This window comes from Vicia villosa, unplaced genomic scaffold (assembly GCF_029867415.1).
Source record: "Vicia villosa cultivar HV-30 ecotype Madison, WI unplaced genomic scaffold, Vvil1.0 ctg.000032F_1_1_3, whole genome shotgun sequence".
Classification (NCBI taxonomy): Eukaryota; Viridiplantae; Streptophyta; class Magnoliopsida; order Fabales; family Fabaceae; genus Vicia; species Vicia villosa.
The window spans coordinates 451,440-471,857 of record NW_026704967.1 but is presented as its reverse complement, the minus strand read 5'-3'; the positions used below and the strand labels follow the sequence as shown (position 1 = coordinate 471,857).

The window sequence follows — 20,418 nt, the reverse complement described above, 5'->3', positions numbered from 1 at the left end:
ATTTGGCTTTCTGAGCGTGCTTTGACTTGGATTCATAACTCTTTCATTTTAATTCCAAAAATTATGAAAAACATAACAAAAATACTTTGAATTATTTCTATTTTATGAATATTTTTCCATATTCTTATTTTATCATTTGATATTTTTAATATTTTCTCTCATTTTCTTCATGTTCTAATTAGTTTAAAAATGATTTTAAGTGTTTTAAAATTCTGGAAAAATTTGGAAATGATCCTATGATGGTTCTTGACCTATGGTGATATTTGGTTCGAATTTATTTGATGTTTAGATGTATGGTTTGAATTTTGGTTCTTATTTCCTTTTAAAAATCCATTTTAAAATAGTTTTTAATTTCTTTTTGATGTAATACTTGATGATCCATCTTGGTGAGAGTTTTTTATTTGATTTCTCTTTCTCTTCATCTTTTTTTTTCTTGTCCCGTGGGTGAAAGTCTTGATACATTCATTGTGTGGAGGTTATGGTTCTATCATTCCTCTAATGAATCATTAAGATGAAGTCCCATAATGACTCAAAGAAATTCTAATGGACTTGTAGTTTTGTGTTTAATTCATTCCCTACCTCTTCATCTCAATCCCATTCTTCTTGTTTGATTTTTGATGAATTGGACTTAAAGAATCATTTGGTTCAATAAGGGTTGGATTGGTATTGATGAACTATCATAATTTCAAATCTAATTTAAGATGACCATAAGATCATTTTAAGTACTTTGGACTGATGATAAGTTTGTCCTAAGTACTAAGAAGGCTTTGATTGATATAATGATCTTATTAAGCTCCTTGACTCTGTTTTGATCATCTTGTTTGTTGTTTTACAAGTGTTGCAAGTTTTAGGAGAATGATCTTCTATATCATTTCTCTAACTTGTTCATAAGCACATAAATTGCTATTGACCGACCTCATATAGGTGCAACTTCTACATAATTTCATTTACAATTGCTTAACATAGCGCCAGATTTGTCCCGAATCAGGTTACTAACATTAATATTAATCATTAACTATATAATTGTGATTTACCATACATTGCATTTTAATTTTGTGCCTTTTTCCTTTTTGCTCACTTGAGCACTTATTTTATCTTTGCTCATTTGAGCCTTTATTTTTTTTTGTTTGTGTAAAATACTTAATAAAAAAGAGAAAACCCTAAAACAATTTAATCTTGGACTCTGTACTATGGTTACTATCCTCAGCTCAAGGAGGTTAGACCTCTAGACTCAGGACTAGGATTTTGGACCTTGAAACTTTTCTCTGAGACTTGCTCATCTGAGACCTTTGGATCTTGTGCCATCTTGTTGTTATTTTGTCTGAAGTCCTTGGAACTTACTCCAATTCATTTGGCAAAACTAAGATTCTTAATTCAATGCTTAAATGGAAATATTATCTTGGAGCTCTGGTTATTGCTGAAGCGGTAAAGCAGCAAGCAAAAAGTAATAGGTATTATTTATTACCGGGTGATATGGGTTATATCGTATCGTAGTTCACAGAGATTGGTTGAGAAAAACTGTCGTTCGACTATCTCACGTTCTAAGTTTCATGATTGGGTGCGGAAAGTAAATGCGGAAAAAGTAAATAAAACAAATAAACAATCTTAATAGTCTAAGAGAAATAGTTATGGAATTGCATTTCGTTCTACCCTTCGAATACTTAAATCTGAAGATCTATCGCTCAACACTCACAATACACATCAAAATCACCAGGAATTAATCGAGATGCCACATCAGTGTCCATTTCTGCAACACCGACGAAAGTCCAATCGTGCTATTCACATTAGCGATTTCCTAACCGACACAAACAACACGGAGGCATTAAACTCAATACCCATTATGATTATTAGCCCCAAATCTATTTCTACAATTCAGAAACTAATAGTTATCATTCCTAATCAAGATCTATTATGTCCATTTCTGCAACAACACAAATCTAGAGATTTAAGCAAAAAGATCAAGAACAACAACAATGATGATTTGTAAAGTGAATTTATAAACGATCCCAAGATCAACAAATATACATACAATAAGAGTATAAATATACATACAAAACCCACCATTGAAATAAAACATAGGGAAGAAAGAAGATGAATCGGAAACTCTCACCGTGTCAAGGCAATCAAGACAAATCCATAGTTAATCCACATGATGTAGCACCCAATGGTGTTTCCTAAGTCTCTAAACTATCAAAAATGGATCAGAGCTCTTCCATGGGGGAAAGAGGTGATAAAAAACCTAAAAAAAATGATTTTACAACATATATGCAAAACTGAAAATCGCAGACCGCGCTAAGCACGGTGTCTTTTATTTTTCTTAAACCGCCAGTCCGCGCTTAGCTCCAAAAACCCGCGCTAAGCGCCCAACTTTCTGCCAAACTTGTCAAAAATTCTCCCAGACCGCGCTTAGCGCGGTCAAGCCCGCTTAGCCCGCTCAACAGAAAATTGAAATCTTGTTTTGGCCATAACTTGAGAACCGTAACTCCGATTTGCGCCCGTTTCAAAGCGTTGGAAAGCTTATTCCATGCTCTATCTAATAATGAATAAATGGAAACCAAATTGATGATTTTTATCATCCTTATTTTGAACTTATCCTTTGATGAATTGGTAAAATCGCGCGTTTGAAGCGGTGTCTTTGACACTTTATTGCTCATGCTCCGAATACGCATAAAATACCTACAAAATGAATGGGAAATAATCAACCGGTACACAATGAATCAAAATGCGAGTATAAACACAAAGTATACGTATGTATGTAAAATACACTAAAACGCGTCCAAATTGAGGAAAAAGAGCAGATAAGTGCGCCGAAACTATATACCAAAATAACTACAAAAGCGAACTTATCATTTATTTGGTTCAAGTGTGTTTTATTCACTATGCTGTGAGGTTAATCCAAAGGAAGAAAATGCTTATGATGACTTGATGTTAAGTGTTGGCTTCTCGGTTGGTTAGATTGTTCTTGTCCTTAGCTTTTACTTTATGTTTTAGCATAGTATCTTCATCTCCTCCCCTTCTTAAATTTTTAAAACCTTCTCCCTCCTTTTCTAAATCTTCTTTATTTTCAAAATCTTTTGCCATTTCAGCTTTTTTTTCATTTTAAAATCTTTTTCAAAAGTTTATGATAGAGTAATTATCATAGTTGAGATGTAATTATCATATCTTCATGATATTTATTCATATGGTGTTGATTCTTTTCCACTAGAAAGAGCTAGTGGCATACTTATTGATTTCTGTCCAAGTTGGAGCCCTTCTTTCATTTGTGATGTAAAGATCCACCTGTTCTCATGTTCATGATTGGTGGTTGAGTTTTCTCTCCTAATATGACAAAGTGTCTCTTCATTTTAAACAAACCATCATACTTTCTTTTTTAGCAGAACTACAAATGCTCTGACTTCTCCATTGCACAGAGGAGGTATGTAGGCATAAGATGTGATGTCTTTCCGAGAATAATTAAAACCAAAAACTTTCTTTCTCACAGATGCGATTTTAAACACAATTCTTTTTATGCATATTTTCAAAAAGATTCATGGGGAGTACCATAGATGTGAGAGGTGATAACATCTTCTTTGGATTTTATTTCGCTCTTTTTCCATTTCCTTTGGAAACAATAAAGCGCGGTGGCGACTTTCACTAAAATAATGAGTCGGGTCAATCAATGACTTTGGTCTCAATTTTTCACCGCTATAGGTGGTATCAAAAAAGGTAAAGGAAGCAAAAGACCCACTAAAGATAATAGGTATGACAGAAAAAGAAGTCAATGAACACTTTTTCCTGTCAAGATATCAAGACTACGCACAAATGAACATATCCAAAGAGGATATTCTGCAAGAGTTTATCAACAGGGAGTTTTGTGAGGAGGTGGTCGACTTTTCCAAGAATGTCATGGAACACCTCGACCTCAACAAATCAAGGAATTTTTTTTTTTTAAAAAGGAAAAATAAATCAAGGTATTTATTTTTTTCAAAGGCAAAATAAATTGAGGTATTTGTGTTTTCATAATAATGACGACCATAACATTGAGAAGTACATTCTATTAAAGGATGTCATTGAAGACCTAATCTAGCGAGGGAATGTTTCAAGGTTCACAACACACTAAAAAGGGATAACAAGAGACATAAGGCATGGGGATAAAATTCCCTTAAAGAGAACTGTTGAGGTTTCCCGAGTAGTGAAAGAGGAAAAGTAACATGAAAAGAAACTACATGTTGCTAATGCCATTGTTGGAGGAACATTTTTGAAATGGGAGAACATTCCCGTCTTAATGAATATGGAAGGAGATATTTTTGGTGTTAGGAAGATCTCCCCATCAACAAGGTAGTAGAAATGGAGTTAGTAGCAAGACACGACTTTAAGCAAACTACACACCCAAACAAGGTATCAAGATGAAGTGTGACGAAGACTTTAGAGATAGTGTCAGGTGATTTCCCAATTCTAAGGGAACCTTCGGCAATTTAGTGAAAAGAAAGCTTTAAGAGATGTTGGTGCCATTAGAAAATAAGGATTCGATGTCGGCGGAAAAGTGTTGGCCTACACAATCATTTTATAGAGAGGGTATGATTAATGGAACCCCCATATGTCACATTCATCTCCTAGTGAGTATTATTATGGAAAATTATGATGAATGTTAATTTTTAGTTAGCCAAGGCAGTTCATGTTACATCATGCATGTCAGCCTTTTAATGTTTTACATTTAGTTCGTGAGGATCTTATAAAGGACGCAATCTTTAAGGATTCAAGGTATTATCTTCCAAAATTTGGGGATACATAAAACTAATGGTATCCTTTGAACAAAAGTGTCATACCCCAAAATTTGCCCATCACCTTTTATACTCAAGCTCATTTGAAAATCAAAGGTACAAGACTTGATTGAATACACACTCTCCTAATCAAAGGCTTCTCAACCAGGGTTTTGAATTCCTTGGTGAAAAAGGATAAATCAAGGGGCCTAATGGTTTTCACATGACTTCTTATGTTTCAAATTATCCCTATGACAAAATTCAAGCCTTAATTCATAAGATTGCTCAGTCAATTGCTCAGATAGTCAATAGTCGACTAGTTTGACCTAAAAGTCAACTATGGTCAAAGTACAGTCAAAACTCCTGATTTTTGGTCAACATACTTATTTTGAAGTAACATTCATCATTTGATCAAGGGTTGATCATGATTCATCAAGAAAAGTTCAGAAATCAACAAAACTAAAAGTTTCTAAATTAGGGTTTTGTACCTAAAAGTCAACTGAACTTTGACCAGCCATAACTCTCACATGGAACATCATAAATTTCTCAAACAAAGCCTATTTTGAAGGAAATTGAATTATCTACAATTTTGTCTCTCTAATGCCAAAGCCAAAAATGCTTCATTTAAGAGATATGATCCAAAAGATTATAGGTCCTTTTTGAAAGTCAACCAAAAGCAGTTTTTTGTCAAAGCCCATATCATCAAGATAAAATCTTCAAATGGAAAAAAGGTTTGGATGTGGCTTGTAGAGGACATCTTGAGCTTTCCAAAAAGTCCTAGAACTGTTTCATATCTTAAAAATTGAGGGAGATATGCCTTGTCAAAGTTGGACAAATTTGAGTGAAAAATGTGAAGCAAATAAGGCCCAAATTGGATTTTCTTGCAAATGGATCCAATCTTTTTTGATTAAATCTTGATCCTCAAGTTATCCAAAGTACCTAATCTAGTTGCCACGAATTATTGAGTTTTATTTAATTTTATATGGATTTTTATTCATTTAAAATGTAATATAATTCATATAAATCAAATAAAAATCAAAGATTTTGATTAGGATATATTGTTAATCAAATTCAATCATCAATTAAACAAAATATTTGATTTAAATTCGTGGAAATTGAGATTGGTACAAGAAAGAACAAATTGGCTAGTTTTAGAAAGATTGAAAAATCAAATTTCATCAATTTCCAATATCATGATTCAAAGAGATTTTGTACAAATTTGTTACCCTAATTCCATCTCCTATAAGTACATAACTTGCACAGATCATAAGGACACGAAATTCTGAGCAAGCAAACCCTATTCAAGAAGCCAAGTTTTCATTCAAAAACACAAATTCGGTTTAAGAGTTTGAAGAAGTTTCAAGGCATTCTAAAGGTTGCAATACAATCCTTGAAGGTTTCTGATGCTGTTTGGATACTCACACGCCATCAACACCCCCAGAATTATCTCCAAAAACTCACGGTATGTCACTTATTTCTTGAAGTCAATTATGGAAATTCATGCATCCATTGCGTTATTTGATTGCATATTACGGTCTCTATTGATGCTGTGGTTGTTTCTGGACCTTTAATTGTGTTTCTGTGCACGTTTACTATTGATTGCCATATTAGGATTCGAAACCTTTGAATTGGGGCTTATTGATTTTGGACGAATTAGGCTTCAATATAGGTACCATTGAATTCGTATGGCCAAAACAAGTCGGATTATGGTCTTGAAATTTGTTTTTCATGCACTTGTAAGGTTCTCGTAATTGGTAGGTGTGATAAATACGCGTTTTTACAGCTAACCTGTAAAAAGCGCTGTAAAAGATGTGTTTGCAGGTTGCAACGAGGAAGACGATGCGCTGTCGTCGTGCCATTGGTCTATTTAAATCTTCGCTCGCCAAGTTCCATTATTCACTTCGTTTCCTTTATTATTCTTTAATGGCACTTATTAAACTAATAAGTGAATCTGGTTGGATTGGTGAGGGGCGCGTGTCTGTTCACCCAAGGGTCAAGAGCTCGATCCCTGGCCCTTGCATTATTTTTCCATAATTCTTCTTTGCAGATCTCATGCGCCTCAAATGCGAAGGAATACCATGGACTCTCAACGTCCAGCCACCAGATCACCAACACTCTGGATCTAACGCACTAGGATTGAAGGATCATCCCATGGACCATCAGCCTTGCCACACTCAATAAAAATCCTGGTTTCTTTTATTTAATTTTTATTTTATTTGTTTATTTGTTTGTTTTTATACCTTTTTTAAAAAAAACCTAAAAAAAATTTATATAACAAATTCTGTTTTTAGATTTAGGTTAGTAATATAATTTAGTTTTAATTTAGGTTTTAACTAATAAATTTAATTTTGGTTAATAGTTTTGATTTAGATTAATAATATAGTTGAGTTTTAATTTAGGTTTTAATAAATAATTTTAAATAAATAATTAGGGTTAACTTTTAATTAATCAGGATTAAATTAATTAGGTTTATAACTAATAATTAATTTTAGGTTTGTTAGCCTTGTTTTCAAAAAAACCTTTTTGTTGCCTTTTCGTTCTCCTTTCAATTTTATCCTGCTTTTAATTTCGCGCCCAATTCTTCCTCTATATTGTAACTGCCCCAAAGCCTTGTAATAGCTTAGGGTTTCTATTATTTTGCCTCTATTCATCTGCAGGTGTTTATTGTAATAGATTTAGGATTTTATTTTCTTGCCTTTATTTTTCTGCCCTATAGGTATTTATTGTAATAGCGTAGAATCTTTAATTCAGTTTATTTTCCTGTTGTGGTTAGTAATCCTAGGGAGTGCAAGGCTTGCTAAAATTAACCTAGTATCACTCGAATTACAAGATAAAATATTTGAATATTGATCACCTGATTGTGCCACACACACACCTTTAGGGTAACCTCTCTTGTTGCCTGTTGCCTTCTCGATTAAAATAGTTAAGTCCTTCGAATACGAGGATACCTTAGCCAGTTGCCTACAAATAAATCACCATATGCGATCTAATCCCTCGATGTTGCCTTGAATAAAATGATGATCGTCCCTTCGAATGCTAAGGTATCCTCATGGTTGCCTTAAATGACTATTATATCCTTCCCTAAAGACTATCTGCCTTTATGGTAGGGACAGTTTTATGGCGAACGATTAGCCTCGATGACCCTTTTCAAATCCAATGAAAGGACTACCTGCCCTCTTTATGGTATGGATAACCCTTTCCCATTAAAGTCTAAAAGAACAAAAATTTTAAACTTAAGGGTAATTGTTTTTAATTGCTTGCTCCATTCAAATTCAAATGCTTTTTCCATTTCTTTTCAAATCAAATTCAAAAAGACTACGCTTATTTACAAGCTAAAGTTCTTACTCAAGTTTTTCTATTCACACATTACACTTCAAACATTTTAAAAATAAAAGTGAGCTAAGCAATTAAGAGTCCATGGATAACCATGGATACAAAGGGTGCTTACACATTCCCTTTGTATAACTTACCCCCCGAACTCAATCTCTTTTAAAAGGCCTTTTTCTGTTCTTTTATCCTTTCTAAAATTGGATAAAATAAAAGTCGGGGCGACTCTTGCTATCCGCAACATTTTCAAAAAGTCAGTTCTCCCGCCGTATTACAAAAAGGAATTGCGAAAATTGTGAAAACCTAGCTTTAAGTGCCCAATTGTAAGTCGATCTACAACTGCATCTCCATTGTTAGAGATGTATATTTGATAAGCTACCTAGAAATGAAGTAACACACATAAGGAGTTGTCATGGATATTATTGAAGTTGGCCTAGAAGTGTGTATGTCATCTTTTTTACATCTCTAAAACTCCATCGGTAAAGGATTGTTGAAGACAAGATGAGCTTAAGGGGAATGGGTGTCGCAATTGTCAAGGACCAGGAGAGTCTTAAGAAGGAAGATAACATTATCATGCGCCTAAACATCAATATTAATGTGTGAGACATGTGCAACACAGATTTGGGTGAATCAACATGTCATAACAAGTTAGGTAAGAAATTCCAGGAGACTAAGAGAACTACATAATATACCAAATTTAAAGCTATGTCACCCCAACAATGGTTGAAAAAGGTTTAATAATTTAAAATTTTAAGTCTAATTAAATTTGAAATGTTTTTTAATGCTCAATAAATTTTGTTTGGCACACTTTTTTACTTGGTCATATATCATTAACACGACTCCTATAATAAAAGCTCAAAAACAAAAGCATTAATTGCCAAACAAATGTGCTTGATAGATGTGCAAGTAAACATCAAAAGAAAATCCTTATAAGGCATATTCAACAAAGGAAAATACTTGGCACAATTAGGGAAATAAGTGCACACGCGCTCTCTTGAAACGCCCAACAAGCATTCCTAATAGACGAAGCAAATAAATAAGCCACCAACAATGGCAAAGGGACCTCTTTTCTCGATTAGCCATCGACTAGGTGAAGAATCTCCAAAGCAGTCCATCTTATATCCAAGGCCATAGTTTGGAACACGAAAAAACATACGACACCCCTTGGTGGGGGAAAGCTCTTATTGAAGAAACACATGAAAGAGATAAAATCTACCCATTGGATAGAATTAAACTGTTCATACAAGAAAATTTAATACATATAAAAAATTAAAGATAGATTCTTTTCATAGAAAAAAAGATAAATTGAATACATTATATCAACCATAATATTACAAAGGAAAAGTATGATATAAACGGCACAGTCTAACTCGAGTCAATTGAAAAAAGACAAAACAAAATAAATATGAGGACCGCGTTCTCGCACCTAAAACAACAATTACTATAGCTTCTATATATTACGTCTTTGCACACATTCATGCCATCCACATAAAAGTGTTAGCAAGGATTCAAAGTGTAAATCTATGCAATAGCATTTTCAAAACTCTAAGTAACGACAACAACTATGTCTATATCATATTCAACACATAAATTAGTAAGAACGGTGTTCTCAACAACCAAGGCCTTAATATTCTTAATCTCTTAAAGTCTAACCTAATCATAAAGTCTTTTTAGTTCATCATTCTTTATGGTAAGGGGCGTCATCTTCCCTTCAATCTCAAAGATTCAGCCTTTTCCAAGAAGATCTTTTAACTTCCTATTATACGTGACAAGAAACCAGACTCACTTCTCGTTCCCTCTAATTGAACTTGGGTTTTCTAGTCCACCTCCTCATGCACAATATTATTGGGTTTGGTGTGTCGATATAAACGATGGGTGGTCCGAATTATTAATATATGGGACCGAATTGTGATACGAGGGTCTCGCTATATTGAAAGCCCTTTTTAACTTGGATTTTTTCAATACACCTCTTCACGCACATCATTATTGAATTTGATGCTTGGGTATAGACGATGGTTGACATAAATTGTCGATATGTGCGACTTGGGTTGGTACATATATAAATGGTAGACAATCTGTATTGACAGGCTATTGATAACATATTAAAATTAAAACTTGACATATAATTCATTCATACAAAATCGATTTGTAAGACGAAGGATATTATACTCTATAGTTATATCTTTAACCAATGTGAGATCTGAATATTTTCTAACATAATTCCTTCAATAAATTTACAATCAGATTTTGTGTTTCAACGCTTAGCGATTGAAATAATTTAATTTAAAAATCATTATTGGTTAGTTTCTACTATTTCATTTTATTATAAAATTAACTATTGATTAGTTCCAACTATTTCATTTCATTATATATAATTATTTATTAAATAATTTAACTAAATGTTTTAGATGCATTTTAACTTATAGAGAACTATACTCTAAATTAATTAAGAACTCTCCTTTAAACTTTCACTTTTAATATATTTTAAGATAAATATATTTTAATTTTTGTTTATTGTCCATTAATTTAATTATGTAGTCAATGATGCGTTGTTACTAACTAATGTGTACATCAAATCATTTGTTTTAAATTCACTAAATTAGATTAAATTAAAAGCATGTTTATATTTTGTTTTTATTTTTAATAAAAAATAGGAAATGTCATTGTATATAGTTATTCAAATAGAAACATATAATTAAAGAAAAAATCTTCTGAAACGAGCTTAATTTATTTATTTTAATAAGATATCACAGGCGTTACTTTTCTTTTCTCCTACATTGAAAAACTACTTTTTTTTTAAAAAAATTATATATTTTTATTTAGAACTTTTTTCAGATTTATTTTTCATTTAGAAGTTAAATGCAAACGAAACATATCAACTTTTGAAAGTGACCGTACAGATACTAGGAATCTTCAATTGTGTCAAATTCAAGCTTCCTGTTTTGTCTTTTATTCTATGTTTTCCCCCAACGAACAAGTACCCATTCTTCTTCTTTTTTTTCTTTCGAGAAAAATATATTTGTTATTTTTATTGTCATTGCATTTTTATACACTTTTTCTCGAAAGTAGTGTTTTAAAAATTGGACCGGACCGGTCGGTTGGACCGGTCGAACCGGGAAGGTAATCGATCTGGTTCAATAGTTGGATCGGATATGCCATCAAATCGGTGGGAACCGGTGAAAACCGAGAAAATCAAAAAAACCGGGAAAATCGAAAAATCGGCGGTTTAATTGTTTTTTTTTTTAACTTTTTTTTAAACTTTTTTTAACATTTTTTTTAAACTTTTTTTTTAATATATTTAGTAGTGTATTACTTAAATAGCATTCTCACATAGTTTTTTCCGTTAGTGACAAATTAAAATCTTTATTGGGTCTATTTGGTAAAAATAGCGGTTGACTGATAAGCTAGCTGATAGCTTATAGCTTATGGCTGATGGCTGATGACCGATGACTTATAGCTTATAGCGGATGATTGAGACTGATAGCTTATAAGTTCATTGTGTTTGGTAAAATTAGCTATTCAATTAACTTATAAATGTAAAATGACATAAAAGATATTTAACATATAATTATTCTATTTTAAATTAAAATAAATTATAAGGGTTAAAAATGGATTTTAATTGAAATAATAAGGATAAAAAAAGAAGAAAAAGTAATAAGCTATAAGACATAAGCTAAAACGCTATTTGAAATAGCGTCTGAAAAATAAGCTATAAGCTAGTAAAATAAGCTATAAGCTCGTGAGGAAAAGACCGTTACCAAACGGGTCTAAATTATCATATGAGCTTATAAGACATAAGACATAAGCTATAAGCTCAAAAATATGTCTTACCAAACAGAGCCAATCTATTTGTTATCTTTGCTAATAAATTTTCTTAAATAGCATAAACATATTGAATTTTATTTGATTTTCTTTTTAGGAGGATCCTATTTTGAATTAAATTTGGTACATATTGGAGTTATTTTGTTATAAACTATTCAATTAGATTATGTTGTAATTAGACTTTGTTTAGATTATGTTGTAATTAGACTTTGTTTGCAATTAGACTTTGTAATTTTTTACTATTTTGTTATGTGTGATACCTTTGTTTAAAATTTGAATTTAAGTTATGAAATTGTGAATTTATGATATGATATTTTTAAAAAATTTAAAAGCTAGTTATATTTTTTTAGAGACTGAATCATCCGGTTCAACCGGTTTTATACCTATATAATGACAGGTCTATTCAATCGAGTTATCCGGTTTAATCCAGCTTAATCCGGTTTGGTCGTGCGGTTCGACCAGTGACCCAGTAGTTCGACCGATAAACTAGTGACTCAGTATCCTCACCGGTTCGATGACCGGTCCAGTTTTTAAAACACTGCTCGAAAGTTTTAATATTCATTTTTACTTTTTAAGATGAGAATAGCTTCAGCATGCTAAAATATTTTATCCGTTCATTTCTTGATGGAACTATGATGGATCGGAAAGGTAGGATGCATAATTTATTCTAAACTTTGGATGCGATGAAGAAGGGTGTTGACTTATGCGGTTAATACTCAAACGTTAAATTCAGCATATGAGAATGAAAAATGATATTTAAACAAGAGAACATTTGAATACCTGAGAAATAATGTATTTTCTTCATAAAAATAAGGGAAACGGTTGACAACTAAATGCGTGTGATAAAGTGTGGGTTGCGATCATTTGTCAGATTGACCAGGACGATTTGCAAGGTCCTCGCGAGAAGGATTGTATGTTCAACAGGGAAAGGAGTCTACATGTCATGCATCCGATGATTTGTTGCTTCTTTATTGGGCATTCACTTTTTGGGCCTTGTGGACGACTCGAAATTGTTTCCCTACCTCTTATCTTTGCTTTGTAGGATGAGGGTTCATGACACGCTTTCTATTTGGCTACAGAATTCTCGAACGTGAAAGCTTCGATGAAATGTCGTTGATCTTGGAAATAGGAGCATTTTATGATTTTCTTGTAAAAGGCAATGTTTCGCTGAAACTGATTGACCTGCCTCCCTAAGCTAGCCAATAATGATGTTTTCTCTTCTTTAGAGTACTCAAGTGTTTTTTCTCCATTTTTGAGGTGATATTAACCGTTGGTGGCGCGGGGGATAGTATGATCCTTAATGTTCGAATATGGTATAAAGTGGTATTGAAGTGTCATTTTTACTTCATTTCCTACTGTTGACGACCTACAAAAAAAAGTACTTCTGATTCCTTTATCATTGTTATCTGGGAGCGTTCTTGTTCTAGCTTTAGATCAAGTTCAGACAATTTTGTTCGTGGGTACGGTCTTGTATATTTGACTATTCCTTTCTGAGTCCCAAAGTTTAACATTCTTCCTTTTCTCTTGTCCCCCCCCCCCTTTTTTTAGGGTTTCTAAGATAGTGGCCGTTTGATCTCTTATCTTTTTTTCCTAGAAAATTTCCTCAATTTTAAGTGTATTTATTTGAAAGGAGACAATATTTGAGCTTGCTTGCTTGCTACATTACACTTGCATATGTTTTTATTTTACAACACATATCTATTAGAGAGATTATGTCAGCCTCGATCAAAATAGGTTGGTAAGGATATTTCAAGCGACTTGGTGGATCCAAATATACTGGAGATTATTTTCGCTTTTGTTCTTGAAGATATTTTTGACCATGATTTTACTAGCGTGGGTCATGCAACTGACTGGAAAGTGTTTCCCCCAAATGGAGAAAAGATAATTTGCTGCCAATATGATGGGTGGGTCTTCCCTTTTCAAGATTTCATATTCTCCCTCATAGGATATTGTCTTCCTTTAAATGAATTTGAAGACTATATATTGAATCATTTACTTAGTGCCCCATCACTGTTACATCCAGTGAGTTGAGAATTTGTTAAAGTTTTCCAACATTGGTACGGTTATAAGGGGGAGTAAGTTGACTATGACATTGTTATTTATCTCCTTGAGGCAAAGCAACTAGTCATCTACCTGCTTGTCTGTACCCCAAAAAATGAGCACAAAACACCACAAACAACAAGGGAGTGAGAGTAGGCTCAAAATATATAATAGTCCAAAAGAAATGCAAGGCTAGCCTAAAACGAAGATATCATCTCTCATACATTTCAAATTATATCAATTAGCAACACTCATCTGTGTCAATGGGAATGGATTGGACATGTACTTGAACCCCAGGGTACATGGTTCAATTCCCACGAAAGACAAAAACTCTACTATAGAGGGGGTAGAGAAGATTGTGAGGTGACAGTGCCGGGAGCGCAGAAGGCTCAGGCTGTTACATAGACAACGACTTAACTCATGCATATGGTACTAACTCGACAAAGGTTCTTCAGACGAACTGGGTCCTAACTTCTCAACCTCGAGCCCTCTCATCTGAGCTCTATACAAGTCACTAGTCCTCTCATCTGAACTTGTGACTCGCCTCTTTCATAACAACGACAATATATGATGCATGTATATATAATGCACAACAACAACTCAACAATGAGTTTACGGTGTGCAATTTGACCGTAAATAATCTTGCACAACAACAACAAAGTATTCCCCACATCTAAACTACACACCATAAATCTCAATTATATGATTACTACACGACAACACAATTTCATCATCAACTGGTTACTCGATTAAATCACTTAATTAATTATAATTCACCAAACCTACCAACATCAGTCAAACATCAACCGCACAATGAAACAACACCAAAAATCCAACTCAGCAGCTGAAAAAACACAACTACAGACAAGGCGACGACCAGCTCGTCGTCAAGGTGACGACCATCACCATCTGGAGACCGCGACGATCTCTCTATCCCCCTTTACTGACGACTGTCAACCATCTAAAGCCCGTGACGACCATGTCGTCGTAAGCGTGACGACCGTCACATTGTAGCATAAATAGTTTTATGTAATTTCTTCAACAGAGTTGTTCCGAAACTCCAATTTTTCACCCCAAAACACCTTAATCAACCAGAATCAATAGATGATTAACATATTATCATCCAAACATCATACCCATATCAATTAACATATAAAATCATTGATTATTCACCACTTTTGATCTTTTAATTCATCATAATCATAACATACATATGAACACAACTCATACCAAATTCACCAACAAGAACATACAATTTTTCGTAGTAAAATCAATGCACGAAAATCATACAATTATATCCTTTACATCATATATTCATGGTAATTCCATTCATCACATCAAGCATTCATCAATTGAAGAAAATAGGGAAAAAATCCTAACGGAGATTATATACTTTTCTCTACCCAATCATGCAATTGACACCATATTTAGAGTAATCCCCCTTATCTCGAATTTCCAGCTAAGCAAGCTCTACAATAATGATGATTTCTTCCCAAACCCTTGTCTCCATTTCCTCTCACTTTGCCTATTTTTTTCTTGAAAATTCTGTTTTCTACGTACTGACACAATTAAACTCCCCCTAAATCCTTTTTATTTCAAAATCTAATATAGTCTTTTAATTATATTACTTAGGCCCAACTCACTTTACTTCAAATTATTAATATTATTTTAATTCTACTAATTAAATTAAATAAATAAATCATACCTTACCAACCCTAAACATCACATAAACATAAAAATTTCATCAAACATCAATTCATAGGACGAAAAAATTATTTTAAATGATTAAACAAAACACAAAACTAATTAAATAAATAATTTAAAGAAAATGGGTGTTACATTTCTCACTGGTCCTGCCGATTTCGAGCCCTACTCTGGGAAATACATGCAACACGCTCAATACAACACATAAGTTAATACACTACTATAGGGAATGTTGAATATAACACACAAACAAGCGATAAATACAACGAAAAAATACAGCAACAAAAAATGGTATCTAATGTCACTCAATGCGCTCAGCCGCAAATAACGAAGACCACTTTCTAAGAAAGTGCCAAAAGAACATCAAGTACTTCGGTGCAGCGAGGCACCTCTCTCCCTCTCATAAAGGAAAGTAATCAAGGTTCTGATCCCCTAAGCAGACGACCCTTCGTAGTGGCCAAGGTGCAAACTTGAAATTCACCGGTGAACATCGGCACTGCCCTAGTGGCCCCCTAACTTTACATTGCAGGATTGAGCGGTAAACCTTGTTGTTGCAACAACTCATAAATAACCGGAACGAAAACTACATCAAATAAAAGTAGTCGAATACATAACTAAAAATCTAAATAATGCATAAACCATTAAGGTAAAAATACTTTTGTAAAATTTAATTGTTACGTTCAAGGCATAATGACTTGACAATATTACAAGAAGGAACAATAAAAAGAAAAGGAGAGGTCAAGCCGAAACGTCTTAAGCTGGAGTACCAAGGTCACCAATAGGGTTCCCCTTAGAAACAATCGGGAAGTGGTTCAATCCTTCGACCGAAATCATAGTTGTGTGGCTAAACATCTTTGTCTATTCCACAACCTGATAGCGGAACCTGAGCACGACTTATATAGTCCATTGGTTGGAGTTATGAAGTGCCACTTTCAAGTCGACAACTTCGTCATCTAGAGTGTCCAGGGCCTAAACATGAGCGTCAGTCTCTCGAAGAAGAGTTTTTTGGTCCTCCTCCGTCTGACGGGTCATCTCTGTGGCAGCATTAGAGACATCCTAAAGATGATTCTTCTCCGCCTCGAGAGCAGTCTCCAACTTAATTATCCAAACAATCAGATTAGAATAATTAATATATTTAGACAGTTTTATAAACCAGATACATGATATATTGATTATTCAATAAATTTAAAATTTTAACTTTCTCTTCTAAAAAGGAGCAGATAAATAGGAGTAGATGTAATAAATCATTAGATTTCAATGAAACTATAAATAAGAGCAGATGTAATAAATCATTAGATTTCAATGAATACATTTTCCTTTGACTATAATATTGATGGTGCATGACAGATTGATGTAAAACACGACACAACAATCTTCTCAAACTTTTGTATTTGGAAAGATTGATGTAAAACATGACATGTAGCAGTTATCTTGGTTACTTGGAGTATCTTAATTCTTGTTGTAATTTAATTTCAAAAATACTATACAAACATATTGCCTCACTACTTATAGTATACGGTATGATTCAGTATTGACTGATGACTTATTGTATTGTACATTGGAGTCATACAATACGTTAACAGACAAAGCCGAAATGTAGACCAAAACAAGTCTCGTGCACTGAAAAAGTCCAATCCCGACAATTAATACGCTCTTCTGCAGCTCACCTTTTGATGTACACTATACACACGCACACTTCTTCCCTTTAAAACTTTCTTTCCAGCATGGGTCCTAAAGCTTCCAACATTTCATTTTTATACTAACCCCGCGTGCATAACTACATTCCAAACAACGTTTTAAACATCACAAAAACACCATTAAAGTCTTAATTTCACATTCATTAACAAAACAAAACAATCTTCTTTAACCATCAACAACCACCGCCCAAAACCGCAATCACCGTCCCTTCACCTTCTTTCCTTCCCTTCAATATTTTCACAATCGTGCCAAGGCACTAAAGCATAAACTTGAAACTTATAATAGTTAAAGATGATAATACCAAATTGCATTAGCTTAAACAAAACTTGAGTATACATACACATTAATATTCCTCAACCATCCTAATTATTAGACAAAATTAAAAGTGCTGTTACAAGTAGAATTTAAATTTAAACAAAACTTCACACAACCATCACTCTTTAGAGTGTATAAAATAAAACAAATCATAAATAAATTAACTAATTTTATTTTATATTTTTTGTTGTTGTTGTTGTTGTTATGTCACCGGAGCAAAATCGCCGTAACCAACGAAAACTTGAGAGTCTTGAAAGATGAAACCGTGGGTGTGTAGTGTGTTCTGTTCTCAAAGGACAACTAGAGGATCCGAGCCTAACAAAATATCTTGGAAGAAATCATCCACTTGGCATAACGATGAAGAAGGAGAAGAGAAACAAGCTTTGTCGAAATCTATGAGTGAGTCAGCAAGAACAATGCTGTCGTTTAATTCTTGGTCACACAAAAACGGCGTCGTACTTTCCCCAAACATTGTGTTTTGTTCTTCTTCAAACATCATAGGAAACTCTGGTGTTTCGAAGTTGAACAAGTCGTCCCAACAAGGCATAGGAAACTCGTGTTCAAAAAACGACGCCGTTTCGTCTAACAAGTTAGTCTCACCTTGACATTCCCTGAAAACTTCACATACTTGGTTTTGCTCCTCCGACTCGCCGGAGTTAGTTCGGAAATTTAAAACTGAAGTGGGTGAAGAGAGAGGAACACAACGATCTTCGCCGGAATCATAACCGGAGTTACCAGAACCAGAAGCTTCTGCGTTGTTGTCGGTGTCGGCGTCGATGATTACCTTCATTTCAGTTTTAACGGCGGAGGGTTCTGGTTCTACCGGGTTTTCTCTCTGCGGCGGTGTGATAAAGTTTGTCAAAGCATCGGGTCCACGAAGCTTAATGGCGGCATTGTCGTACACCATAGCAGCTTCTTCTGCAGTTTCGAAAGTACCTAACCAAAGCCGTACTCTCCGAGCAGGATCGCGAATCTCAGCAGCCCATTTCCCCCATGGCCTCTGCCGTACACCACGGAACTTTCTACCACTGATGACAACAGGAACTTTCGCCGGCCTTTTAACAGTAGATGCTTCTCCGGCAGGTCTTTTTCGATTAACGACGGCTTTAGCGGCGGTTTCGATTTCAACACGGTGGATATAACGCTTTGTTCTTTTTCTGGAGAAACTTTCTTCTTCGTCGCTGGACGAGTCAGTGGCATCCGGGTCGGTGACTGATATTTGCACGACTCTTGGGTATATAGTTGAGTTTGTTTTGTTGCTGTTTGCGGTTTTCTTAGTTGTGATGAGTTTTTTTGTAACTGTGTGATGTTCTGTGTATTTGCATAGGATACTAGGTTGTTGTTGCTGCTGATGATGATGATGTTGTTGTTCCATTGTGTTTCTTATGAGAAAGAAATGAATGTGTTTGGTTAAGGAACAAATAGGCTGAGTTTTGTAATATAAAGAGAATCGTAAAGAAGAAGAAGGGTAAAGCTTTAGGATGGGTATTCGTTCCAAAGGCTTTTTATGGGGAAATCTTCCAAAAAGACATGAAAAGTTAAGGATTTAAGGGGAAAAAGAGAAAGTAAAAGAAGATAAAATTTAAAAATGGAAAGAAGTAAACATGGTGGTAGAGAGTGTGAGGAGGAATAAAGAGTAAAGAAAAGCTTTTAACATGATGGGTTACGAGAAAGAAAGAAAGAAAAGGAATTATTGAGAAGATGGTGATTCTTATATCAAAGATTTGTTTCTGGACGAGACTTTCGTTGAAACTTCTCCTTAGATTCAAAGTGAAGAAGAGAGAAAAATGAAAATGGTATAGATTCTGTTGGGTGAAGAGTGATATGTGTTGTTAATGTGACTGAATGGGTAAAGAGGCAAGTAGTTGAAGAGGAACAAGAGTTCAGTGTTTTCTGAGAGGACCAAAACACTTAAAACCCGTTTTATAGGATCCAACAGCCGAAATTAAAACATTGAAAAATGATGTTTTTTTTTAATAAATATTTTTGATAAGTTTTTCATTAATTCAAATTTTTTTGGAAAAAGGAAAATGAAAAAAAAGGTGGAGTTGATAGTGAGAAGACAGCATTCTACGACTCGCCGCATTTAATACGAGATTTTAACACGTTGCTGAGAATGGTGAGATGGTTTCACATAAAAGAGATCTGAACCAATCAGACAACATCTAACGGTCCCTATTCGAGTAATCACATGTTACCACAATCTTGTTCGTTTTTGTAATGCGAGTCACGTGAGACCCAAGATACACGGTCAAATTCGTTTGACTACGTAGATTATAACGAAGAAATTAAATGTACAAAATTGAAAAATGGGTGGGGTAATAGAAGAGGGTAAAATGGTAATCGTAAAAACTAAAAACACAACATTTTGTGCTGGCGAGTGAGCAGGGTGTGGTGGGTGGGTCATGTGTTAATAATAGTAGTAAGTTTAATTTAGCAGTGATAAGGTTTGTGATGTTTGTTGTTTCATTTGTGTGATGTTGTTTTTTTGGTGAAACGGTTTGTATTGTATAATCAAGTTTTTACAGCTAGTGGTGGAATTTAACGTGGCGAGCAACCTAGAATTCGCGGCCATTTACAAATCGATTTTGTACGTCTCTGGGTTTTTCTGCTCACTGTTATTCACACAGATACAATGCAACTCCACGCGCCATTTTCACTCGTGGCTAACACACTCTCACTAGTATTTTTTTAATGTGAAAAAATAAAAACATCCAAAAGAAAAAAATATAATTTTTACAGTTAATAAATTCCACTTAAAAAGATTAGTTGA

General features: G+C 34.1%; 1 protein-coding gene across 1 annotated transcript; it reads right to left on the bottom strand.

The window, feature by feature from the left end:
* Nucleotides 1-17,286: 17,286 nt before the first annotated feature.
* On the bottom strand, nucleotides 17,287-19,534 carry LOC131622545 (ethylene-responsive transcription factor CRF1-like). Its single transcript, XM_058893582.1, has one exon. It carries the CDS (start codon nucleotides 19,018-19,020, stop codon nucleotides 17,935-17,937), a length of 1,086 nt encoding a protein of 361 aa, XP_058749565.1. The 5' UTR covers nucleotides 19,021-19,534; the 3' UTR covers nucleotides 17,287-17,934.
* Between the last annotated feature and the right edge of the window lie 884 nt (nucleotides 19,535-20,418).

What these genes read in the sequence shown, in the direction of transcription:
- LOC131622545 (XM_058893582.1), bottom strand. Translation starts at nt 19,020, where the DNA reads ATGGAACAACAACATCATCATCATCAGCAGCAACAACAACCTAGTATC.